Below are 27,804 nucleotides of genomic sequence, written 5' to 3' on the forward strand. Positions count from 1 at the left end.
TTTTTTCATCAGTATTTACACACGTAAATTCCATGGCAGACAAAATGACTAGTGATAAAAATTCCCCATTAAGTGTCACCTGCTTAACCCAGCAGGAAGTGCGGCGGCGTCTAAAAATCACTAAAATTTACAAATCTCCGGGCCCGGATGGGATACACCCTCGAGTACTGCAGGAATTTTAGTACAGTCATTGATAGACCATTATTTTTAAACTTTAAAGACTCCATAATAACAGGGTCTGTACCACAGGACTGGCGTATAGCAAATGTGGTGCCAATATTCAAAAAGGGGACAAAAACTGAACTTGGAAATTATAGGCCAGTAAAATTAACCTCTACTGTGGGTAAAATCCTGGAGGGCATTCTAAGGAATGCTATACTGGAGTATCTGAAGAGGAATAACCTCATGACCCAGTATCAGCACGGGTTTACTAGGGACCGTTCATGTCAGACTAATTTGATCAGTTTCTATGAAGAGGTAAGTTCCGGACTGGACCAAGGGAACCCAGTGGATGTAGTGTTTACGGACTTTTCAAAAGCTTTTGATACGGTGCCACACAAAAGGTTGATACATAAAATGAGAATAATGGGGATAGGGGAAATATGTGTATGTGGGTTGAGAGCTGGCTCAGGGATAGGAAACAAAGGGTTGTTATTAATGGAGCACACTCAGACTGGGTAGCGGTTAGCAGTGGGGTACCATAGGGGTCAGTATTGGGCCCTCTTCTTTTTAACATTTATTAATGACCTTGTAGGCGGCATTCAGAGTAGAATTTCAATATTTGCAGATGACACTAAACTCTGCAGGGTAATCAATACAGAGAAGGACAATTTTATGTTACAGGATGATTTATGTAAACTAGAAGCTTGGGCTGATAAATGGCAAATGAGCTTTAATGGGGATAAATGTAAGGTCATGCACTTGGGTAGAAGTAATAAGATGTATAATTATGTGCTTAATTCTAAAACTCTGGGCAAAACCGTCAATGAAAAAGACCTGGGAGAATGGGTGGATGACAAACTCATATTCAGTGGCCAGTGTCAGGCAGCTGCTACAAAGGCAAATAAAATAATGGGATGCATTAAAAGAGGCATAGATGCTCATGAGGAGAACATAATTTTACCTCTATACAAGTCACTAGTTCGACCACACTTAGAATACTGTGCACAGTTCTGGTCTCCGGTGTATAAGAAAGACATAGCTGAACTGGAGCGGGTGCAGAGAAGAGCGACCAAGGTTATTAGAGGACTGGGGGGTCGGCAATACCAAGATAGGTTATTACACTTGGGGCTATTTAGTTTGGAAAAACGAAGACTAAGGGGTGATCTTATTTTAATGTGTAAATATATGAGGGGACAGTACAAAGACCTTTCTAATTATCTTTTTAATCATAGACCAGAAACAGGGACAAGGGGGCATCCTCTGCGTTTGGAGGAAAAAAGGTTTAAGCATAATAACAAACGCGGATTCTTTACTGTAAGAGCAGTGAGACTATGGAACTCTCTGCCGTATGATGTTGTAATGAGTGATTCATTACTTAAATTTAAGAGAGGACTGGATACATTTCTGGAAAAGTATAATGTTGCAGGGCATATATACTAGATTCCTTGATAGGGCGTTGATCCAGGGAACTAGTCTGATTGCCGTATGTGGAGTCGGGAAGGAATTTTTTTCCCCAAGGTGGAGCTTACTCTTTGCCACATGGTTTTTTTTTTGCCTTTCTCTGGATCAACATGTGAGGGCATGTTAGGTTAGGCTATGGGTTGAACTAGATGGACTTATAGTCTTCCTTCAACCTTAATAACTATGTAATTGTCACTAGTACTTTTTATGTAATGTGATTATTTTGAGGTGTTTCCCTTCCACTATCTATTCCTTTATGCTGGGGTTTGGTGCTGATGTTTTTTTACCTTTGCTCTACATTATTTATCTTTGTCATCTTTCATTGCATGTGCATTTATGAGTTGATGTTTTTAATGTCTTTAATAAAATGAGTTACAGTTTTATTAGACTTTCTGGTCTCTCTTTTTCCCTTGTTGTAATACATCACAAACATGTATGAGAGGTGTGACTCGGGAATTTCTCAGTTGCATGTCTCTACCAGAAGACACAAGACACAAACATAAAGTTACTAGAGCTTAATATAATAGTCCAGGTGATAGCTATATTCATGCATTAATGCTCTGTGCAATTGTTGTTATCAGCTATTTTAATTTCTTCAATTTCAACATAATTTGGGCACATGGGCAAACAGTTCTGCAAACACGCTGTTTTTTTTATTAATGTTCATACACCGTATTAAAGTAAAATGCCGGGTTCCACACAATCCTGACCATGAGTGGGTTCCTGGACCTGCTCTTATATGTACAGTCAGACTCCTATATGACATATAAAACAGAGGAGTTTAGGAAGTGCATTTGAGGACTTCATTATTTGCTAGACCAACCACCGGTTGGATGAAGAGTTCAGGGTATTTGTATTTTATATGTAAGTTTGCTGAATCCTTGGTTTTTAGTTGCTTGTGTCTGGCACATGGTTTTACACAAAAGTAAAATACAGCATGCATAATTATTAGAAATATATAAACTCACCTAATCTGTTGGCCTGTCCTTCAATGCAAATATTCTCAAGCACAATTTTTTCAATATTGTGTAGGCATTTACATTCATCTGATAAAACATTTACAATTTCCCATTTATTTTCACCTATGGGACAGATCACCACCAGTTCTTTCAATTCTTTAAAAGAATGTATGTTGGAAAGTACAAATTCTGTAAAAAAAAAAATAAAAAAAAATAATAATAATAATGCTATTTAATAGTAAAAGTAGCATGAAATGCACATTGGGGATGTTTATAAAGTGGCATTACCCCTACATTAGACATGAGGAGAATATAGTCCCCCACACCAACAATGTTCTCACTATTTTCTGTACAGCAGTCATAATTCAACATAAAAGAATACAATAACTAGCAGTGCGGGTTCTGAATTAGTGGTCTTTTCTCTACCAGCTAAGACTGAGGGGTGTACAATGAGCTGGTAATGACACTTTTGGTAATAGTTGGGATTTTTTCACACTATATTCAAGTCCTATGTCAGGTATTCCTTCTGTCTTATAACATTTTAGTCTGGTTTATAATACTTACAGTTAGCATTAGACTGGGTTGCCAAGAGCTCACCAGTAACAATGAGTATGGGGATCCACAGTTCAGCTACATGCAAATATTGCACTACTCCCATTCACAAATCTACCTCTGCTTTCATATAATAACACACTGGGTAGTTTGCTACATAAATGAAGATGTGCTGGCTTTGCTTGTACATAATAAATCCAGTGCATTGTGCAAACTACTGCTTATATAGAAAGGTGAGGGCCTACTCCTGCAGAGGGGCCTATCAGGGAATTTACCCTTCTCCCTGTGGGCCAGTCCGAGCCTGCTCACACTAGAATGGAATTATTGTTTTCTGGGATCCGAATATTGACAGTCTATTGTAAGCATGGGACACACATCAATATAAGATTGGTGGGGGTCCGAATCTTGGCACCCTTGCCAATTAACTATTTAAAAGGGCTAGTGCACTTAGGCAAGTGCTGCAGCTTCTTCAGTGTTTCGCTGCTCTGTATACCTGCACACAGTTTACTTCATATAGACTGTGAATTAATGCATTATCCCGTTCACTTCAACGGGCTATGCTGCAATACCCAGCAACACTGAGCAGAAGGCTGCAGTTTGATGGACCTATTCCCCATGCCTTAAATTAAAAGATCTGCATATTACAGGCTGGTAGACTCTTTCTCCCCATGTACAGTATGACATGAGGGCTTGTGGGGGGCCAATTTGAAGAAAGAAAATTTTATACATTTCACCTTCAAGCTTTTTTTTATCTGCAATATTCACCTGGTGGTGGCATTGAAATGATTTTCAGACTTTGCAATGAGGTGAGATATGCAATTAATTCTTGGTCTTCAATGGTCAACTTTGTAAAGGAGGTCTTGAGGCTTGTAATGGAACCTTTGTATTGATCTATGCAGGGCCACATACTTTCAAGAAATCCTGGGCAATTGTTCAAGTCCAGACCAATTTGAATGGAGAGACTACAGAAAAACATAATATTAACTAGGATATTTTCGCTTTCCACAGGACAACCATCCACTTTGACGGTTAGCAACAAGATTCTGTGAATTTCAGGACTGAAGCCCAGCGTTGACAGGTCATTAATCTTTATATCCAAATACTCCAAGGCTGGCATATGTGCATTTTGCTGCAGATTGGATGTAAGCTCAAATGCATTGGCGTAGTCTGCATCAACTGTTGGCACAGACCAAAGAGATTTGAAACTCTCGGTACTCAAAAAGTTCATGTTAAAACTTATATTAGCAGGAGGAACGACTATTTCCATTCTCTTCAATAACCATAATCCTTCCGGATATCTATGAAAAAATCGAAGAAGTCCTATATTTGGCCATGACAAAACCATAGATATGGTTTTTCCTTTGAGAAAGCTCAATATGATGGGTGCGCAGTAAGAGAGATGGTTACTCTCTTCAGCTAAAGCAATTGCCTTATTCAGTATAACATCACTTGTAGATTCATTATTAAATCCCATGCTAGGCATCAGGCTCTTCAAATTTTCCATGACTTTTGATAAACTCAAAAAACTTTCCATGATTTCGAGCTCAGGGTGCTGTTGGAGGTGAACATTTTTCTTGTCTCTCTGACAATGAAATGCATCACTGCTCTCCAGCAAATTGAACATGTGGGAGATGACAGCTGTTGTACTTTTAGGAGAATGCATGCATGTATACTTTAAGAAATAGAAGGAAGGTCCAATGACTTTCGAGATGGTATCAATGCTTTGGAGAAACGTCAGGCCTTTCTCATTCTCTCTTGCATCTCCAGACTGTAAAAGTTCATTCATTCGTTTTCCAGCCAAAAATTCTTGAAATGATGGGTGAAAAAATTTGAAAATGGGATGGAGTCTCTGAGATGTGAACCTACTCAATATTTTATATTTAAGAGCATCATCAATGTTCACTGCAGATTCCCTTAAGTCCTCATTTGTGAATTCAAAGCGTGACTTAAAGAGGTTATTAATTGCAAGTTCCTCACATGAAAGTACGACAGCATTGATGGTTTCAGTTTCAGTAGGATGCCTCAAAAATATATGCATCAGATACGACTTCCATACCAATGTGTCTATTGATACTTTTTCAGTTGGGTCTTGTACCCATAAGACACATAAGCAGAAAGTAAGAAGTGGAGACTTCAAAACCAGTTGCAATGTGTTTGTAGAGATCAGTTTCATTGTAATTCCTTCCACAATTGATAAATTGTGTGAAAAAAGATTTTTAAAGATATAAATGGAGCTACTGTTGGGAAATTCTTGGATGCTAAGTGTAGCCCTTGCGTATTGGCGAAGATTCCGACCCTTATCAGTGTTCACTGCGACTGCCAGGCTCAACCTGTTCCAGTGGTTCATCTTTATGAGTTCCTCTATGGATTCTGGAAGGGAGTCCATCACACCATAGTCATCCAAGAGGAACAAAACCCGGTTCTTAAACTTCTTTATAATTTCCTGCAGACTTTTTTGGGTGAGTAATGTTGAAGATCCAATCAACTGTTGGCAGATGGTATCACTCAGACTTTGATGTCTCCCAACAGAAATAAGGGAAATATAAAACACGATACTAAATCTACTGAGTATGGGACAGGATCCTGAGGCCCACAGAAGGGCAATCTTTCGGAGAAGAGCAGTTTTCCCACTTCCGACTTCCCCTTCTATCATAGTGATGTCATTCAGATCTGTTAGAATATCTGGTAAAGTCATTACACCCAATGCCTTGTTTGTGATGCTCTTGGATACAATAGAAACATCGGCAAATAGTGAGCTCAAATCAATAGAAACATGAGAAGAGCTTGGGAATGGTTGTAATTTTCTGAATTTTGGATGATTATACAATTCTATTAGAGATTTTCTTAATTCCATGACTTCAACAGGGCAGAATTCATTGTAGATGTCTGAACCTGCCGAAATAAAATGTAAAATTATTGTAAAGAAAGCAGAATGGTGGGGCCTCCAAACAAGGTAGATTTTAAAAAATAGACCTATTTTTAAAGAGAATTTGTATCACAATTAATGGTTTATCCACTACTATTGATTGCTCCATGCACTGTTTATATCCAACTGCTGCCGGAGATACAAACAGCTGATTAATGGGGGTTCTGGATGTTGGACCTTCACCGATCTTAAGGATATTCCATCAGCATCTAAGTAGTGAAAAACCCCTTTAAAATTATGACTGATATTATTTCAGATATAAGTATTGAAAGAATTTTATATGACACATTTAACCAGTTAACAACCGAATGCGGTAAATTTACGGTGCTTGGTCATAGGCTTTAAGCCAGTATTATTGTAAACTCATGGCACAGGATTACAGCTCTTGCAGTGTAGCACGAGCAGGTCTTTTTCCCCAGTTGTTACAAGACAGAAGCCCGGTGTGAAAAACAATGCTGCAAAAATAAGATAGATTTAATTAAAAAAAAAGAAGTGCTAATAGTTTTTTTTATCAATTAACAAAATACAAAGTAAACAAACAAAGGAGAAATCTGCATCAAATCAATATTTGGTGTGACTGCCTTTTCTATTCAAAACAGCATCAATTTTCCTAGATACACTGGCACACAGTATTTGCAGGAACTCAGCAGGGACGTTCCAAACATCTTGGAGAACTAACCACAGATCTGCTGTGGATGTAGGCTTGTGCAAATCCTGACTTTTCATGTATTCCCTTACAGGCTTGATGATCCTGAAATCGGGGCTCTCTGGGGGACATACCACTTCCAGAACTCCTTGTTTTTCTTATACAGGCAGATACTTATCTATCATGAAATACATTTAGGGAGGCGTCCGATTGGCTCTAAACTTATTCTGCAGCACGACAACAACAACCAACACAGCCAACTATCTTCAGGCTAAAAAAGAACAAAGAGTCCTGGAAGTGATGATATAGCCTCTACAGAGCTCTTATCTCCACATTATCGAGTCTGTCTGGAGAGACAAAAGGCTTTGCACTAGCCTACATCCACAGAAGATCAGTGGTTAGTTATCCAAGATGTTTGAAACAATTTCCCTCTAAAAGTACATCAAAAACAAATAAGTGTGCATAGAAGAATTGATGCTTTGAGTCTGTTTTGAGTGCAAGCAGAGGTCACACTAAATATTATTGCGACTTAGATTTCTCTTTTCTTCATTCACTTTGCATTTTATTAATTGGTAAAAATAAACAATTAACATTTCTATTTTTGAACGCATTCATTTTTTCCACAACTCCCTCAAACTTTTGCACAATATGATATGTAAATTATACAGTATGATGTACCCCAAAACAGCACTAAAAATACAATTTGCCCCACATAGCTCAAAGACTTGTACAGCTATATCACTTAAACAAATTAAAAAAAAATGATGGCTGCTGCAATGAGGAGAGGCATAAATGAAAAAAATTAGTACAACTACTCACTATGGCCAAGTCAGACCTGGTCACTGAGGGGTTAAAGCACACAAATGTATGTAAAAAATGTTATCATATAATATACCTACCACTGACTTTCAAGTTGGCTTCTTCCTTCTTGTCTTTAATAGGCTGCAAAACAAGAATTGCATATGTACAGTAGCTACAGTTGTGCTGAAAGGTTTACATACAGAATTTTTGCTTTCTTGGCCTTTTCAGAGAATATGAATGATAGCATCAAAACATTTTCTTCACTCATGGTTAATGGTTGGGTGAAGCCATTTATTGTCATACTACTGTGTTTTCTCTTTTTAAATGATAATGACAACCCAAAACATCCAAGAGTGGGCAGCTTTACGATGTGAGAAAATAAAGAACCTCATCCACAACTACCACAAAAGACTTCAAGCTGTCATTGATTTTAGAGGGGGAAATATATGGTATTAAGAAATGGGGTATGTGAACTTTTGATCAGGGTCATTTGGATGTTTTGGGTTGTCATTATGATTTAAAAAGAGAAAACACAATAGTTTGACAATAAATAGTTTCACCCAACCACTAACCATTAGTGGAGAAAACGTTTTGGTGTTATCATTCACATTCTCTGAAAAAAAAGGCCAAGAAAGCAAAAATTCTGCTGGGGTATGTAAACTGTATGTATGATGGGTCTTTTTGTTACAAAACTAGAGCATTAGAAAAAAAAAGACACATGTCCATTAAGTTCAGCCGGGAAATGGCAGAGGATGTTGATGACTTTGAGTACTGTGCGTACATTTTGGTACTTTACCTAGGCAATCATGTTGTTTTGCTTTAAGAAACTATCTAATCTTTTTCTGAAGACAGCAACTCAGGTAATCAGCTCTTGAGCTATTTCCATTTCTACACTTTTTTTTACGTATATAGAGGTTTACTGAGAGGCTCAGCTCTCAAATCACAGTCCAACAATAAATTGTCTTTACAAACATTTGTGAAAGATCGGCTTATACTAAAGAGCTCACTGAATTAGAGCTTTATCAGCTCATGAGATTTCTTCCCTTATAAAAACTCCACGATCACCTTGGAGTGTTATTATTGACAAGTGAACTGTTTAGGAACCACAGAAACTCAGCCAATAAGTGATAGACCACATAGAGTTACGGAGCAGGATTGGCGAGTGTTGAGGCGCATAGTGCAGAAAATTCTCTGATGCTCTGCCAACTCAATCCAAACCTTCTCTGTCATTAACATAATTACAAAACTGTACGTGTGGAGCTTTATGGCATATGTTTCCATTTCCTGAGCAGCTGCGTGCAAGTCTTACATCACCAAACACAATGCCAAGAGTCGGGTGAAGAGGTGTAAAGCCACCACTACTGGACTCTGTAGCTGTAGCAGTGGAAATGGGTTCTGTGGATTGATGAATCATGTTTCTCTACCTGACATTCTTATGGATGAGACTGGTTTTGACGAATCCCATGAGAAGGTAACTGCCTTTATTGATTGTACCAACTGTACATCCATCCATGGGATGTTTTTGGTGTTTTTCAGAGGTTGGCCAAGACTCCTAAGTTCCAGTAAAGGTGAATCTTAATGCATCAGCATACCAAAATTTTAATTATAGCTTCCAAAGTTGTGGAAACAATTTAGGAATGACCCTTTTCTGTTCCAGAGTAACCGTGCCCCAGTGCACACGGGAGGGTCCATCAACACATGGTTGGGTGAGTTGGGGTGTGGAAGAACTTGACTGGCCCCACAGAACACTACATCCAATACTTTAGTTATAAACTAGAACAGAGATTATGAGCCAGGACTTTCAATCCAGCATGAGTGTCTGACCTCACAAATGATTTTCTGTATGAATGGGCAAAAATTCCCACAGACACACTGTAAAATCTTGTAGAAAGTCTTCTCAGAAGAGCGAAAGCTGTTATAGTTGTAACAGGGAGACCAACGCCATATTAATGCCTATAGATTTAGAATAGCATGCCTTAAAAGCTCCTGTAGATAAAATGTGTAGGTGTCAAATAACTTTTTGCCCATATACTGTACATATCTTATTCTGCATTTCCAGTAACAAAAGAATTTACCACATTACAAGATCATCACTTCTAGTTCCTCCAATATAGCCGGTTGTTCCTCTTTCACTATTTCATTTGTATAAGGTTATACAGAGTTTTGGGGGTCTTTTAGCACAGGTAGCATTTTTTTTTAACACGCGGCTTTGTTTTTTGCCCAATCTTCCTGTCTCCCTAGAATGAACTAGTACTATACATACAGTGGATTACAGAAAGTATCCAGGATTATGGAGGCCACTTCCAGGAACCTTTACTGCATAAATTCTGTTGTACCTTGGACAGATCTGTGCCTTGCCACAATTCTGTCTCTGAGCTCCTTGGCCAGTTCCTTTGACCTCATAATTCTCATTTAGTCTGACATGCACTATGATCTGTGAGGTCTTAAGGCCCCTTCACATTAAGCGACGCTGCAGCGATACCGACAACGATCCGGATCGCTGCAGCGTCGCTGTTTGGTCGCTGGAGAGCTGTCACACAGACCGCTCTCCAGCGACCAACGATGCCGGTAACCAGGGTAAACATCGGGTAACTAAGTGCAGGGCCGCGCTTAGTAACCCGATGTTTACCCTGGTTACCAGTGAAGACATCGCTGGATCGGTGTCACACACGCCGATCCAGCGATGTCAGCAGGAGTCCAGCGACCAAATAAAGTTCTGGACTTTATTCAGCGACCAACGATCTCCCAGCAGGGGCCTGATCGTTGGTCGCTGTCACACATAACGATTTTATTAACGATATCGTTGCTACGTCACAAAAAGCAACGATATCGTTAACAATATTGTTATGTGTGAAGGTACCTTTATATAGACAGGTGTGTGCCTTTCCAAATCAAGTCCTATCAGTTTAATTAAACACAGCTGGGCTCCAATGAAGGAGTAGGACCATCTCAAGGAGGATCACAAGGAAATGGACAGCATGTGACTTAAATATGAGTGTCTGAGCAAAGAGCCTGAATATTTATGAGCATGTGATAATTTAGTTTTTCTTTTTTAATAAACTTTCAAAAATGTCTACGTTTCTGTTTTTTTTTCAGCCAAGATGGGGTGCAGAGTGTACATTAATGAGAAAAAAATGAACTTTTTTGAATCTACCAAATGGCTGCAATGAAACAAAGAGTGAAAAATTTAAAGGGGTCGGAATACTCTCTGTACCCACTGTATGATTTATTTAGATGAACCGATATGGACATGTCAATATACCTTAATAAAACCTGCTTACACAGACTGACGAACACTGAACAATTGATAAAATGATGGATCTGCCCCCATACAATATCATGCTATCAGCGGGACATCCACTGTTCACATTGAGTGATGTGCTTCAAATAACAATTATTATGAAAAAAAAGATGATTCCATGCATGTAAGATCAGTTCACCTGACAAAAGACCATTTTCCTGGCAGGTTTGCATGGGCTGATTATGTAGACAGCCTAAATGCACCTCATCAACACTGTTTTCCATTTTCTATGTTGCACTACATAATGGTTCTGTCACACCTCGGTTCTCAGGTGTCCCAGGACCAAGGGCTCCTTCCCTGTCCCTAATGCTAGGGGTGCCCTAGCTCACCATGCTCTCTGGATTACTTCTGATGGTGAAGATGCCGGGGCTACATACTTTGCCTTAATGCCTGAATCTGCCCTCTGTCTGTAGTAGTGTACCGCAATACACCAACTAGACTTAACAAGGTAATACAAACAGGGGTAACAGAAAATACCAAACATACAAATATACACATACATATAACAGTGATTCACCAGGAAGTGAACGATTAGGTTAAACCAAAGTAGTAGAAGAAAGAGAATTATCACACTCACAAAACCTAGCAACAGTCACAGATAAATCCACCAATTGACTACTCAAATAACAACCACCAACAACCTCCAGTCATGCAGCATAAGCTATCTCTGACGATGTGTGTCAGTCAGGACCCAGATTATATAGGAGATGGGAGTGGCTAACAGTGCACTGCTGAGAGCCTTAGCTCCAAGAGCTCTCAGCATAGCAGATTAAACCCTGCACTGCCCAAAGAAATGTACACCGTTTAGTATGAAGGTGAAATACTTCTATTCAGCGCAGAAGTAGGAGAAACCACACGCTGCGATCTTTTGGCTCCTCTGTCGCGGTTAACCCTTGACAGTTTCACTGCCTTACTTGAATGTTTTGGAATCCGTCTGAAGAAAGTCTTTGTGTTAGACCAAAACATTTCATTTATTTGGATTGCAGTTCTAATTAAACTCTACCTTTTTCATTGCACATTTGGAGTGCTGAATTTCTTTTTCTACTTTACCTATGGAGTGTATCATATACGAGCACCCAGCTTCATAGAGTGACGTATATCCTTATTCTTCATGACACTTAGGGATCATTCACGCATCTGATTTTTACTCGTATGAGAAAATCAGACCAATTATTCTATTATTCTGATCCGACTTTGATCAAACTTTGATCAGAGTATGTTCCAAGTGTGGTCCGAGTGTCATCCGTTTTTCTCGTGGAGAAATAATATAGAAAAAATTTTCCACCTTCTCCATTCTGGCAACCTGGGAAAATCAAACTGCACTTGGATGTCATTTGAGTGCAGTCTGATTTTTTTTTCATGGACCCATTGACTTGCATTGCCAATTTCAGTTTGTGAAAAATCACGGACATGTGAATTGCCCCACAGGCTATTACAGGTACAAGTGCTATATGTGAAAATGACAGAAAGCTCTCATTCCAGAAAATTGGATGTCTAAATTAGCTGTAACACATCAAAAATATGCTCAATATCACCAGTAATTGTTAAGATGGATCCTCATTGTGGGGGCAGGTTACTCACTTTCGGAGTAAGTGATAGGCTGGTTCTTGAAAGAAGTGATCCTGCATTAGGCTAGGTTCCCATTGCGTTAATGGGACCGCGCTAACGGACAGCGTTGCACGGCGAAACTAACGCTGTGCAACGCGTCCGTTAGCGCTCCCATTGGCAGCAATGTTAACGCGCATCGCTAGCGCGTGCCATTTTCGGCACGCGCTAGCGATGTGCCGGTGTTTTGTGACGCGCCTCGGACTCTGCTTGCAGCGTCCGAGGCGCGCCCGAGGTCCGTTCCCCGCTCTCGCAGATCGGGGATCTGTGCTAGTGGGGACGTTAAACGCGACCCCGAAAAAGACATTGCGTTAGCGCAATCCGCTAGCGCTATGCGCTAAACGGATTGCTCTAATGCAATCTGAACCTAGCCTAAGATTGTTAAATTTTGCAAATACAGTATCTCACCCTTTTACATCAGATCAAACAGTTGTATTGGCACCGAACCTTGATTTCTTGTGAGATCTTTACCTCTTTTGTGTGGTTCCAATTCAGGTCAACAGAGGGTGCACACTCAGAAACGGACAGAACCACCACAAGGCCGCCCAGTATCTCAACCCAACGGATGCAGCTAAATTCAATCAGACCCTGTAAGTTGCACTGAAGGGGAAGGAAATACCTACTCAATTCTGCACCATCTGACTTAAAGAGATATTCTCAAATTGTCTCTCAAGCAGCACTGAGCTTTCCAGTCTCTTTCACTTCCTGGGTTCTAGCACAGTTAGCTCTCCTGCTTGAGTGACAGATATGGTAAGTAGAGCTGAAGTATTAGAAGAACTATAAAGCTCAGCACATATTCTGCTATTAGGCTATGTGCACACGATGCGGATTTGCTGCGGATCCGCAGTGGATTTTTCCGCGCAGAAACGCTGCAGATCGGCACTGTGATGTACAGTATAATGTTAGTCAATGGGGAAAAAAATAGCTGTGCAGATGGTGCAGAAAAATCAGTGCGGAATTGCTGCGGATATCAAAGAAGTGCATGTCACTTCTTTTGTGCGAATCTGCGGCGTTTCTGCACTTCTCCATGTTAAATTTCCGCAGTGGCAAAAACCGCTGAAAATCCGCACAAAATACGCAGCAAATCCACGGCTGCGGATTCTGCCAGGAGATGCGGATTTTGTGCAGAAAATTCTGCACCTCTTTTCTTATGTGTGCACATAGCCTAACACATTCAGCTCTCCCAGCAGCGAGAGCAGAGAGCCAAGAGCCTTAGACAGCAAGAGCGGGGAGCCCATAATTGTTGACAGCAAGAGCAGGGAGCCCAGAGCTGCACACAGTAAGAGCAGGGATATCAGAGCCGTAGACAGCAAGAGCAGGAAGCCCAGAACCATAGAGAGCAAGAGCAGGGGGCGCAGAACCGTAGACAGCAAGAGTAGGGAGCCCAGAACCATAGACAGCAAGAACAGGGAGCCCAGAACCGTAGACAGCAAGAGTAGGGAGCCCAGAACCATAGACAGCAAGAGCATGGAGCCCAAAACTGTAGACCGCAAGAGCAGGGAGACCAGAGCTGTAGACAGCAAGAGCAGGAAGCCCAAAACCGTAGACAGCAAGAGCAGGGAGCCCAGAACCATAGACAGCAAGAGCAGGGAGCCAAGAACCGTAGACAGCAAGAGCAGGGAGCCCAGAACCAAAGCAAGAGCAGGGAGCCCAAAACCGTAGACAGCAAGAGTAGGGAGCCCAGAACCATAGACAGCAAGAGCAGGGAGCCCAGAACCGTAGACAGCAAGAGCAGGGAGCCCAGAACCGTAGACAGCAAGAGCAGGGAGCCCAGAACCGTAGACAGCAAGAGCAGGGAGCCCAGAACCATAGACAGCAAGAGCAGGGAGCCCAGAACCGTAAACAGCAAGAGCAGGGAGCCCAGAACCGTAAACAGCAAGAGTAGGGAGCCCAGGACCATAGACAGCAAGAGCAGGGAGCCCAGACCTGTAGACAGCAAGAGCAGGGAGCCCAGATCCGTAGACAGCAAGAGCAGGGAGCCCAGAACCATAGACCGCAAGAGCAGGGAGCCCAGACCCGTAAACAGCAAGAGCAGGGAGCCCAGACCCGTAAACAGCAAGGGTAGGGAGCCCAGGACCATAGACAGCAAGAGCAGGGAGCCCAGAACCGTAGACAGCAAGAGCAGGGAGCCCAGAACCGTAGACAGCAAGAGCAGGGAGCCCAGAACCGTAGACAGCAAGAGCAGGGAGCCCAGAACCGTAGACAGCAAGAGCAGGGAGCCCAGAACCGTAGACCGCAAGAGCAGGGAGCCCAGAACCGTAGAAAGCAAGAGCAGGGAGCCCAGAACTGTAGACATTAAGAGTAGGGAGCCCAAAACTGTAGACAGCAAGAGTAGGGAGCCCAGAACTGTAGACCGCAAGAGTAGTTAGCCCAAACCATAGACAGCAAGAGCAGGGAGCCCAGAACCATAGTCAGCAAGAGTAGTTTTTTAATGCATAGGAGAAAAACCGATGAGAAAAACGAACACCTTAACCAAACATTAATGAAAATTGTATCAAAGACACTGATAGAAACTGTTCCTTTTTTCACATATGAGAAAAATCACAAACATCCAAAGGATGCTGAATAGTTGTGTCTACTGCTTACAGTTTCCAGATCTCTGGACTTTGTTTCTTTCTTCTGTAAAAATTGACATCTGAAAAATAAAACCAAGTCATGGAGCTAAAAGCTGTTTAGGATGGTAAATTTGTGCCCTGCATGTATTCAATAATACCTAGTCTAGAGTTGGTGCCTGCAGAAGACCAACAACACACTGGACATTTATCAAGACTGCCCCCGAATAAATCCAGCTCATCGCATGCTGGTGTAAACTTGCACCATAATTAACCCTCAAAAATTGCCTAAATTATAGTAAATTTCTCGAACTGTGTGCCCCTTCTACTAAGCTTCATACACTTTTTTTTTAAATTACTGCGTGAGTCAGGAAATCTTTAAAAAAGTTAGCAAATGATGGAGTCATAACGTGCACCTTAATTTGGAAGGCTTTTAGAGCAGTTTCTGGCATAAATGTTATAACAAATGTCCCTCAGTAACTATGGATAATTCCCGCTCCACACTGTGTGTGTGGTGAAAGACAGGGGAATACTACAGTCGTGGCCAAAAGTTTTGAGATCGACACATTTTGTTTTTCACAATATTGGCTGCTTCTTCACATATTCTCTCATCCAAGAGAATCGGTCCAATTGTGTAAATCACACTCTGGTCATTTCTTATCAGAATTTCATCAGAGTTTGATCATACTGAGATCTGATTTTCTCAGATGAGGAGAAGATGTCATTTGAGAGCAGCCTGATGTTTTCCACAGACTAAATGACTTTCGTGGCTAAGTGTGATCCGAATATCGGATGTAAAATCAAGCATGCTGCGTTTTTTTCCTGGGAAAGACTGAGGAAAAAAATCACACCTGTGACGGCCCCATAGAATTAAGGTACCGTCACACTAGACGATATCGCTAGCGATCCGTGACGTTGCAGCGTCCTCGCTAGCGATATCGTCCAGTGTGACAGGCAGCAGCGATCAGGATCCTGCTGTGCTGTCGCTGGTCGGGGAAGAAAGTCCAGAACTTTATTTTGTCGCTGGACTCCCCGCAGACATCGCTGAATCGGCGTGTGTGACACCGATTCAGCGATGTCTTTGCTGGTAACCAGGGTAAACATCGGGTAACTAAGCGCAGGGCTGCGCTTAGTAACCCGATGTTTACCCTGGTTACCATCCTAAAAGTAAAAAAACAAACGCTACATACTTACCTACCGCTGTCTGTCCTCCAGCGCTGTGCTCTGCACTCCTCCTGTACTGGCTGTGAGCGTCGGTCAGCCGGAAAGCAGAGCGGTGACGTCACCGCTCTGCTTTCCGGCCGCTGTGCTCACAGCCAGTACAGGAGGAGAGCAGAGCACAGCGCTGGAGGACAGACGGCTGTAGGTAAGTATGTAGCGTTTGTTTTTTTTTTACTTTTAGGATGGTAACCAGGGTAAACATCGGGTTACTAAGTGCGGCCCTGCGCTTAGTTACCCGATGTTTACCCTGGTTACCGGCATCGTTGGTCGCTGGAGAGCTGTCTGTGTGACAGCTCTCCAGCGACCAAATAGCGACACTGCAGCGATCCGGATCGTTGTCGGTATCGCTGCAGCGTCGCTTAATGTGGGCGGCACGGTGGCGCAGTGGTTAGCACAGCAGCCTTGCAGCGCTGGAGTCCTGGGTTCGAACCCCACCAAGGACAACATCTGCAAAGAGTTTGTATGTTCTCTCCGTGTTTGCGTGGGTTTCCTCCGGGCACTCCGGTTTCCTCCCACATTCCAAAGACATACTGATAGGGAATTTAGATTGTGAGCCCCATCTGGGACAGCGATGATAATGTGTGCAAAAAATGTAAAGCGCTGCGGAATATGTTAGCGCTATATAAAAATAAAGATTATTATTATTATTATTAAGGGGCCATAACAGTGGTATGAAGTTTTGTTGGATCGCACATGGACAGAAAATACGGTCATCTGCATGAGTCCTTAGCGTCAGACTGGGTTGCCAAGGGCCCACCAATAACAATGACTATGCGTACCCAAAGTTCAGCTACATGCAAATATTACATTATCCTCATCAACAAATTTACCTCTGCTTATATATAATCAACTGATGAAATGCTGACTTTGTCTGGACATTTGTAAATGTGCCAAGTACTGCTCATATAGAGAGGCGAGGGCCCACTCCTGCAAGGGGGCCTGCCGGGGAATTTACCTATTCCCCTGTGGGCCAGTCCGAGCCTACGTGCACTAAAATGGTATTGGATGGATCTGAATATTGACAGTCTGTTATTAGGATAGGTCATCAATATTAGATTGGTGGGGGTCTGACTCTTCGCACACCCTACCAATGAACTATTTAAAATGGCTGATGCACTTAGGCAAGTGCTGCAACCTACTCAGTGCTTCACTGCTCTGTATACCTGCAGAGAGGTAACTTAGTACAGGCTGTGAGGTAATGCACCGTTGTCCCATTCACTTCAACAGGACTACGCTGCAATACCCAGCACAGTTGCTACTGAGCACATGGCTGCAGTTACAGCAGACCGAGCTATTCCCTGTGCCTTTGAGTTAAATTAAGTTTTCAAAAATTGCGGGGGGCAAACAAAAACACAGAAATTGTTACAACTGCAAGCACTGATTGGGCCACAATGTGACGTCATCTCTCATGATTTGGCCCAGAAACTAATATCCAGCAAGGCAGAGCGAGTCAGGAGAATAAGCCACGCCCATCGGACCGGACAAACAACGCAGGAGAGATAAAAAAGTATTCATCAAAGGTGGGGAGTCAGGGGGTATCAAAAGTACTGCTGTAATGCAGAACTGACGCTGAATTGATGGATATTTTTACCTCATATCACAAAAATGGGGTGACAGATTCCCTTTAAAAACAGAATAATAAGATCTTGTACTTTCAACTAGAGTCACCTACTCTCAACCCATTTCTTCAACTCCCTTCATGGGAGCATTTGAGTATTTAGTGACTGCTCAGAACAATCTTTTCATCTTTCCTCAATTCAACTGAAATAAAATGGATCATCAGATTTTGCAGTTCTTTCTGGCCAAGTATGAACTGTCACTAAAGTAGTAGATTGGTAGGAGGACATACCAAAGACTTTTCATAATACCACTGTATACTTACACATGACTTTGTATGGATACAGAAAACGCAGGTTCTGCAGATTTTATGGATGAACCGCATAGGTAGCATCTCACCTCACCCGATTTTCCTAAAATTTAGCACACACTGTATTAACCCCATTGGCCACATAGTGATAACTGCTAACATTTTTTACATTCTCATTAAATATAAGTTAAAAAATTTCCAACACAAGATGCACTATACATTCTAACAGTTTATTCAACCTCCCCAACAAGTACCTTCTAGGCAGATAATTCACCACAAGGTCCAATTACCATCATGTCATACATTTGTCATTGGTTAAGTCGCACTTAATAATATGTTTATTCCCAAAATGAAGAAACCCTGCTTCATCAAGACTGGACTCCTGTATGCCTGTCTTGATGAACAGTGCGGATGTAGTAAGATGTGCCAAATCCATCAATAAGCATAGACCAGGGGTGTCAAACTGCATTCCTCGAGGGCCGCAAACAGGTCATGTTTTCAGGATTTCCTTGTACTGCACAGGTGATAATTTAATCACCAACTCATTATTTGTGTAGGTGATTAAATTATCACCTGTGCAGTACAAGGAAATCCTGAAAACATGACCTGTTTGCGGCCCTCGAGGAATGCAGTTTGACACCCCTGGCATAGACCTCTTACTGAATTTAGTGAATTTGCACCTGTGAAAGAACTGTACTTCAGTACTGGAGTACATTTCTGTCATAATTGACATCACTTTTTAGCAAGATAAAAAAGTTGTGCAGACAGTTTTTTGTCAGGGTAAAAAATCTGATTGCTTCTGGATCTGTTTTTTTTTTTTTTTTTTAACGTTGAAGTCTATGGAAAACAGATCTGTTAAATAGTGATGTATATTTTTTCTCTTTGAAGCAGATCAGGTATTTTCGCTTTCTGGATTTGTTTCAAACAGATGATTACTGAAAATGTGAACTCAGCCTAAGGGCGCAGTCGAATACTGTATCTGCAAAAATCGGAACAAGGTTGGACCTCAATGCATGAACTTGCCAGAGGATCACCTATCCGAGCTTGAGAGGGTCGTATATTTCCATGAGGCTCTCATGCTCCGATCATGAGACATGCCAACTAGTCCGTGCATTGCAGTCCGATCTCAATTCGATTTATAGAGACATCTGACTGCACTAAGGCCTCTTTCAAGCATCCTAATAATTCTAGTACTGGAAAAAACAGTTTATGTGCTATCCGTATCCATGTGTAACATCCGTGTGGCATCCGTGTGCCGCATCAGCATGACAGGTACCAGTTCCTGGAAAAACTAAAAGTACAGTTAGCGCTGTTCCCAGGCGCCGGGTACTCCAGGTGCTGAATTCATCACTCAGCATTGTCATCTGGTCTCCCTGCAATCAGTGCGACCAGACAACAATGATGAGAGTTGGAGTCAGCTCAGCACCCACTCTCTATGTATCGAGCATAATAAATAAATAAATTAAAAAAAAAAAGTGTGGGGACCCCCTATTATTACTAACCAGCTAAGGTTGAACAGAACAGCTGCGAGCTTATAGTCATAGGCTGGGAAGGGGCCATGGATATTGTCCTCCTCTCAGACTAATAACATCAGCCCTCAGCTGCCCCAGAAATGCATTGGATGCACCAAATCTGGCGCTTAGCAACAGCTTTTCCCACTTACCCTGGTGCAGTGGCAAGTGGGGTAATAGTTTTGGGGTTGATGTCAGCTGTTTTATGTCCGCTGACATCAAACTCAGTGGCTAGTAATGGAGAGGCGTCTATCAGACACCCCCATTGACTAACCCCATAGTCAAAATTAATAAAGACACAGGCAGAGAAAAGTCCTTTAATTGAAAAAACTACTCCCCCACAATAACCCTATTTTACCCAATTATTAAAGGGAACCTGTCACCCCGTTTTTTCAGTAGGAGATAAAAATACCGTTAAATAGGGCCTGAGCTGTGCTTTACAATAGGGTATTTTTTGTCCCCTGATTCCCTACCTATGCTGCCGAAATACCTTACAAAAGTGGCCTTTTTCGCCTGTCAATCAGGCTGGTCAGGTCAGATGGGCGTGGTCACAACGCTGTTTTTCCCCCACATCTTGCTTAAGTTCCCGTTGGTGGCGTAGTGCTTCTCGCATGCGCAAGTGCCGAATGCACTGCGCAGCTGTCGAAAAAGAGATTCGAACTCGGCTTCAGGAAAATAGCCACCGCGATGTCCATCTGCGCACGCACGGCATCCCGCGGCCATTTTCCTGAAGCCTCGGGAAGCAGGAGACTCCATCTGCGCACGCGCGGCCTCAGGAAGATGGCCGCGCCCACCGAGAAACCGCTGAATAGCGGCGAGCGCGCTCTTTTTCGGCACTTGCGCATGCGAGAAGCACTACGCCACCAACGTGAACTTAAGCAAGATGTGGGGGAAAAACAGCACTGTGACCACGCCCATCTGACCTGACCAGCCTGATTGACAGGCGAAAAAGGACACTTTTGTAAGGTATTTCGGCAGCATAGGTAGGGAATCAGGGGACAAAAAATACCCTATTGTAAAGCACAGCTCAGGCCCTATTTAACGGTATTTTTATCTCCTACTGAAAAAACGGGGTGACAGGTTCCCTTTAACCAAAGTATAAGGCTATGCGCCCACATTGCAGAATAGAAGCAGAATTTTCTGCTTCGATTCTACATAGTAACATAGTAACATAGTTAGTAAGGCCGAAAAAAGACATTTGTCCATCTAGTTCAGCCTATATTCCATCATAATAAATCCCCAGATCTACGTCCTTCTACAGAACCTAATAATTGTATGATACAATATTTCTCTGCTCCAGGAAGACATCCAGGCCTCTCTTGAACCCCTCGACTGAGTTCGCCATCACCACCTCCTCAGGCAAGCAATTCCAGATTCTCAGTGCCCTAACAGTAAAGAATCCTCTTCTATGTTGGTGGAAAAACCTTCTCTCCTCCAGACGCAAAGAATGCCCCCTTGTGCCCGTCACCTTCCTTGGTATAAACAGATCCTCAGCGAGATATTTGTATTGTCCCCTTATATACTTATACATGGTTATTAGATCGCCCCTCAGTCGTCTTTTTTCTAGACTAAATAATCCTAATTTCGCTAATCTATCTGGGTATTGTAGTTCTCCCATCCCCTTTATTAATTTTGTTGCCCTCCTTTGTACTCTCTCTAGTTCCATTATATCCTTCCTGAGCACCGGTGCCCAAAACTGGACACAGTACTCCATGTGCGGTCTAACTAGGGATTTGTACAGAGGCAGTATAATGCTCTAATTCTGCATACCCTTGGCAGGAAAAACGTATGCGGATTTACAGTAGATGTGTTTTATATGCATTTTTGACGCGTTGTTGACACGTTTTGCATGTATTTTTCATGCGATTTTCAAGTGTTTTTCTAATGCATGTCTATGGGTGCGGAATTGCAATGATTCCGCAAAAAATAATGAACATGCTGCGTTTTTACCGCGATGCATTTCTGCCGTGGAACAAAACACAGCATGGGCACATCAATTGCGGAATGCAATAGAAATTAATGGGATGCTGTTTGTAATCGTTTTTTAAGTGTTTCCGCAGTGGAAAATTGCGGCAAAAACACTTAAAAAACGCAACATGGGCACATAGCCTAAAAATAACAAATCAAAGTAATCCTCACCTGTGTATCAATGTGCACATGTGCAGGATGTATTGTGCAAAAAACAGACATGTCAACATGTTTTGCACATGGAAAGAGTCTGTGGAAATACACTGACATATGCACAGACCCACTTGATTTGAATGAGTCTACAAGTGCTTCTCACTGAATTAGAATATCATCAAAAAGTTAATTTCAGTTCTTCAATACAAAAAATGAAACTCATATATTATATAGAATCATTACAAACAGAGTGATCTATTTCAAGTGTTTATTTATGTTATGTGGATGATTATGGCTTACAGCCAATGAAAACCCAAAAGTCATTATCTCAGTAAATTAAAATAATTAACAAAAAAACTCCTGCAAAGGCTTCCTAAGCATTTAAAAAGGTCCTGTAGTCTGTTTCAGTAGGTTCCACAATCATGGGGAAGACTGCTGACTTGACAGGTGTCCAGAAGGCAGTCACTGACACACTCCACAAGGAGGGTAAGCCACAAAAGGTCATTGCTAAAGAAGCTGGCTATTCACAGAGTGCTGTGTCCAAGCATATTAATGGAGAGTTGAATGGAAGGAAAAAAGGATTGTTGATGAAAGGATTATTAAGAAAAGGCCATTCAAAAATTTGGCGGGGATTCACAAGGAGTGGGCTGCTGCTAGAGTCATTGCTACCACACACAGATGTATCTAGGACATGGGCTACAAGCGTCACATTCCTTGTGTCAAGCCATTCATGACAAATAGACGACACCAGAAGCGTCTTACCTGGGCCAAGGAGAAAAAGAACTGGACTGTTCCTCAGTGGTCCAAGGTGTTGTTTTCCGATTAAAGTAAATTTTGCATTTCATTTGGAAACCAAGGTCCCAGAGTCTGGAGGAAGAGTGGAGAGGCCACAATCCAAGCTGCTTGAGGTTTAGTGTGAAGTGGCTACAATCAGTGATGGTTTGGGGAGCCATGTCATCTGCTGGTATAGGTCCACTGAGTTTTATCAAGACCAAAGTCAGCGCAGCAGTCTACCAGGAAATTTTAGAGAACTTCATGCTTTCATCTGCCGACAAGCTTTTTGGAGATGGAAATTTCATTCTCGCACAGGACTTGGCACTTGTCCACACTGGGAAAAGTGCCAATACCTGGTTTAAAAACAACAGTATCACTGTGCTTGATTGGCCAGCAAACTCGGCTGGCTTTAACTCCATAGAGAATCTATAGGGTATTGTTAAGAGGAAGATGAGAGACACCAGACCCAACAATTCAGACGAGCTGAAGGCTGCTATCAAAGCAACCTGGGCTTCCATAACACCTCAGCAGTGCCACAGGCTGATCGTCTCCATGCCACACCGCATTGATTCAGTAACTGATGCAAAAGGAGCCCCGACCAAGTATTGAGTGCATTTACTGAACATACATTACAGTAGGCCAACATTTCGGATTTTAAAATAACTTTTCAAGCTGGTGTTATAAAGTATTCTAATTTACTGAGGTAAAGACTTTTGGGTTTTCATTGGCTGTAAGCCATAATCATCAACATGAACAGAAATAAACACTTGAAATAGATCACACTGTTTTGTAATGACTATATAATATATGAGTTTCACTTTTTGGATTGAAGAACTGAAATAAATTAACTTTTTGATGATATTCTAAGTTAGTGAGAAGCACCTGTATGTGTGCAAGTATCTCCAGTACACGTGAAAGAGACTTAAGAGAGAATACATTAAGAAATTCATTTTTTCATTGTCAGAGAATCAGATCTAACCTGAGTAGTAAAATCCAGCTCTAGCAATTCCAGCAGTATCTTCATTGGATTCTCTAGGCCACTTTTTAAATGACTCCAAACGAACATTCTCATCTTCAAAGATGCTGATTCTGGTAAAACCTTAGCAAATTTTGTTGAAATATAAAAAATATTTGAATAGCAGAAGGTTATAAATGCCAAATGTTTTTATAGTACCCGTCAGTTTGTTAACCAAAATTTTTAATACCTTAAGGGAACTGTGCCATCAGAAAATGACTTAAAGGGAACATGTCATGTGAAAAAAACACAAGATACACAGTGGTGTGGTTACACTCTTAGATCATTATGCACTGAGTAGTGACTGAAGACGCACTTCTATAACTCAAAGCCTGAGGCTGCAGGGAGGAATAAAGTTCATTACCTCCCGGCAGCTCTCTGTGTAAGATATAAAGTTTTAGTATTTCTCAGCTTAGTTTCTTAGCATATTAATAATAATCTTTTAATAATAATCTTTATTTTTATAGCGCAGGGCCGCGCTTAGTAACCCGATGTTTACCCTGGTTACCAGCGTAAACGTAAAAAAACCAAACACTACATACTTACATTCCGGTGTCTGTCCCCCGGCGCTGTGCTTCTCTGCACTGACTGTGAGCGCCAGCCGGAAAGCACAGTGGTGATGTCACCGCTTTGCTTTACGGCTGGCCGGCGCTCACTGTGCAGAGAAGCACAGCGCCGGGGGACAGACACCGGAATGTAAGTATGTAGTGTTTGGTTTTTTTACGTTTACGCTGGTAACCAGAGTAAACATTGGGTTACTAATCGCGGCCCTGCGCTTAGTAACCCGATGTTTACCCTGGTTACCAGTGAAGACATTGCAGGATCGGCGTCACACACGCCGATTCAGCTATGTCTGCGGGAGTCCAGCCACGAAATAAAGTTCTGGACTTTCTGCTCCGACCAACGATGTCACAGCAGGATCCAGATCGCTGCTGCCTGTCAAACTCAACGATATCGCTAGCCAGGACGCTGCAACATCACGGATCGCTAGCGATATCGTTCAGTGTGACAGTACCTTTAGACTTTTATCTTTCATCTGAAGGCAGTTGTCTGTACTGTAAAGATACAAGATGTGCAGCATCTGAAACAACTGATACTGGAAGCCTGTGCTAGCATTTCTTCTGTGGTGTTGCTATCAGTGTGTCAAGAGTGGGAGAAGAGGGTTGCATTGACAATCCAACACAATGGGCAGCACTTTGAACACAGTCATAAACTTGTAAATAACTCATGAAAGAATAAAGTTATGTTACAACCAAGCACACCATTGTTTTTCTCGTGAAATTCTCAATAAGATTGATGTGTCACATGACCCTCTTCCCATTGGGAAAATAAAGTTGGATCCAAAATGGCCGCCATGGACACCATCCATCTTGAAAAGTTTTACCCCTCCCATATACTAATGTGCCACAAACAGGAAATTGATATCACCAACCATTCCCATTTTATTTAGGTGCATCCATATAAATGGCCCACCCAGGTCTATCCATATAAATGGCCCACCCTGTACAATAAAAGGGATTGGCCTCTCTGACGTTCACTGCATCCAGCATTTATTGACCCCCATAAGATTTTGTTACCACCATTGCATATTAAGTTGGGTCTATTGAAAAACTTTGTAAAGGCAATGAATAAAAATGCAAAAGCATTCAAGTATCTCACTGAAAAAATTCCAAGTTTGAGTGAAGCAAAGATAAAGGAATGAGTCTTTATTGGACATCAGATTCATAAGTTTCTTCAAGATGAGAAGTTTCTCCGTGTGTTGCAGGGCAAAGAAAATGCTGCATGGTAGCGTTCGCATTAGTGGTGACTAATTTTTTGGGAAACTCAACAGCAGATAACTATGAAGAGTTGGTGGAAAATCTCATAAAAACTTATGTGGATCTTGGCTGTAACACATCCTTAAAGATTAATTTCTTACATTCGCATCTATACTTTTTTCCACCAAACTGCGGAGCAATGAGCGACAAGCACGGTGAGAGATTTTACTAAGACATGGCGACTATGGAGAAAAGATATCAAGGAAAATTAAATCCATCAATGCTCGCAGATTACTGTTGGACAATTGTAAGAGATGATCCAAAGCAGGAGTACAAGAAACAAACAAAAAAGCATTGTCACTGACTGACGACCAAATTTTGTACTGCAATTTCTGTAACTGTTCATAATTCACAATAGTAAAACAAAAAAATTAAGCTTGGATTAAGTTGGCATACATGCAGCACATAAATGCATGTTCACATGGGCCATAAAGCGCACAAAACCTACAAGAAACAAAATGAGAAAAAAAACCTGCCAGCAGGGTTTTTGCTCATTTTGTTTTTTTGTAGGTTTTGTATAATTCACAATAGTGTTTAGACATGTTTTAGTCATCTAAATTGTTGTTAAAGGGCCACTGTCACCCCCTCCAGCCGTTATAAACTAAAAGAACCACCTTGTGCAGCAGTAATGCTGCATTCTAACAAGGTGGCTATTTTAGTTTTGTGTTCATGTATTACTAAAATAAAGCGCTTTGAAACTGTTCAAAAATACCTGTCTTTATCCACGGAGGCGGGTCCTCAATCCCCAGCTTGAACGGTACTCTGCCGTCACTCACATCTTCAGGGGCTTTCGGCACCGCCCCCTCCGCGCTGTTTTCTCTTCAAATCCGGCGCCTGCGCTGTGTAAAACTTTGTGGGGCAGGCGCAGTAAGCTCTGGCGGTCTGACGTCCCAGCCAGGCTTGCAGACTGTGCCTGTGCTGGCAGGTCCCCCGCCTTACAGCCTCTGTCTATTCAGCTGATCGTGCCTCCTCCTCCTCATAACAATCGCCGGGACGATCAGCTGAATAGACAGAGGCTGTAAGGCGGGGGACCTGGGTGACAGTCTGACACACGCAGTGCGCATGCCCAGGAATCCTAGCCCCGCACTGTGCATAATGCATAACACAGTGCGGGGCAGGGATTCCCGAGGTGGGTGGCCGCACTGCCAGCACAGGCGCAGTCTGCAAGCCTGGCTGGGACGTCAGACCACCAGAGCTTACTGCGCCTGCCCCACACAGTTTTACACAGCGCAGGCGCCGGATTTGAAGAGAAAACCGCGCGGAGGGGGCGGCGCCGAAAGCCCCTGAAGATGTGAGTGACGGCAGAATACCGTTCAAGCTGGGGATTGAGGACCCGCCTCCGTGGACAAAGATAGGTATTTTTGAAAAGTTTCAAAGCGCTTTATTTTAGTAATACATGAATACAAAACTAAAAGAGCCACCTTGTTAGAATGCAGCATTACTGCTGCACAAGGTGGCTCTTTTAGTTTATAACGGCTGGAGGGGGGTGACAGTGGCCCTTTAAGTTTCCTCTAAATAAACATCAAGATAAAGAATAAATATAAGTGTTAATAAATAGATAATAAATACATATAAAGAAAATTGGCAAATAAATATTCTGCATTTTTATAATTTGCAAAACAATGTTTCAAAGCACTGAAAATGTTATGCATTCATTATATATAATTTAATCAACACAATTTGATCCAAAAAGTAATTTTGTGTTATGCATAAATATTGAAACTAATTATTGTCACTTATACCTCAGCTCAAGCAAAAGTAAACAAAAAAAACAAGGGCAAAAAATTATTCTTATTAAATTGCAATTTTTTAAAATATACAATAATTCTGTATATTAATCATAAAAAAGACCAATGCCTCTAAGTGAGGAACATCGTTGGCTGAGGACATCATTACACAAACCTATTGAGGTACTCTGCCTATGGACCCCTGAAGAAGTGTGGACGAAACGCACGTGTCGGGGTGGAGGAACAAGGTTTGGACATTGCAAACACGGTAATTATGATTCGATGACATTTAAACTATGTTTTTTCTTTTTAGCAGACATCTATTTTAGAGTTCGGCACTGCTTATAGATATAAATTTAAGCAGAATACTTATAGCACACTAAATATTGGAGTGCCTCAATCTACTATATAATTGTCTAAGGGTCACTTCTGTCTGTCCTTCTGTCTTTCTTTCTGTCTGTCTGGCTTGGATATTCATTGGTCACGGCCTCTGTCTGTCATGGAAATGCAAGTCGCTGATTGGTCTCGCCAGCTGCCTGTCATGGCTGCCGCAACCAATCAGCGACGGCCACAGTCCGATTAGTCCCTCCCTACTCCCCTGCAGTCAGTGCCCGCTCCATACTTCCCTCCAGTCACCGCTCACACAGGGTTAATGCCAGCGGTAACGGACCGCGTTATGCCACGGGTAACTCACTCCATTACTGCCGCTATTAACCCTGTGTGACCAAGTTTTTACTATTGATGCTGCATATGCAGCATCAATAGTAAAAATATCTAATGTTACAA

The 27,804-nt window shown here is 41.9% G+C and overlaps 1 protein-coding gene across 1 annotated transcript in view; it reads right to left on the reverse strand.

Annotated features, from left to right (window-relative positions):
• Nucleotides 1-27,804, reverse strand: part of NAIP (NLR family apoptosis inhibitory protein) — an 80,970-nt gene that overhangs the window by 33,295 nt on the left and 19,871 nt on the right. The window contains exons 5-10 of the mRNA XM_069750713.1: nucleotides 23,439-23,558; nucleotides 18,069-18,156; nucleotides 15,000-15,048; nucleotides 7,606-7,648; nucleotides 3,900-6,026; nucleotides 2,592-2,771 (exon numbers count right to left, since the gene is read on the reverse strand). Of these exons, the coding sequence (XP_069606814.1) occupies nucleotides 2,592-2,771; nucleotides 3,900-6,026; nucleotides 7,606-7,648; nucleotides 15,000-15,048; nucleotides 18,069-18,156; nucleotides 23,439-23,558 (2,607 nt within the window). The remainder of the gene's footprint in view (nucleotides 1-2,591; nucleotides 2,772-3,899; nucleotides 6,027-7,605; nucleotides 7,649-14,999; nucleotides 15,049-18,068; nucleotides 18,157-23,438; nucleotides 23,559-27,804) is intronic.

Source organism: Ranitomeya imitator, chromosome 1, assembly GCF_032444005.1.
Source record: "Ranitomeya imitator isolate aRanImi1 chromosome 1, aRanImi1.pri, whole genome shotgun sequence".
Lineage (NCBI taxonomy): Eukaryota > Metazoa > Chordata > Amphibia > Anura > Dendrobatidae > Ranitomeya > Ranitomeya imitator.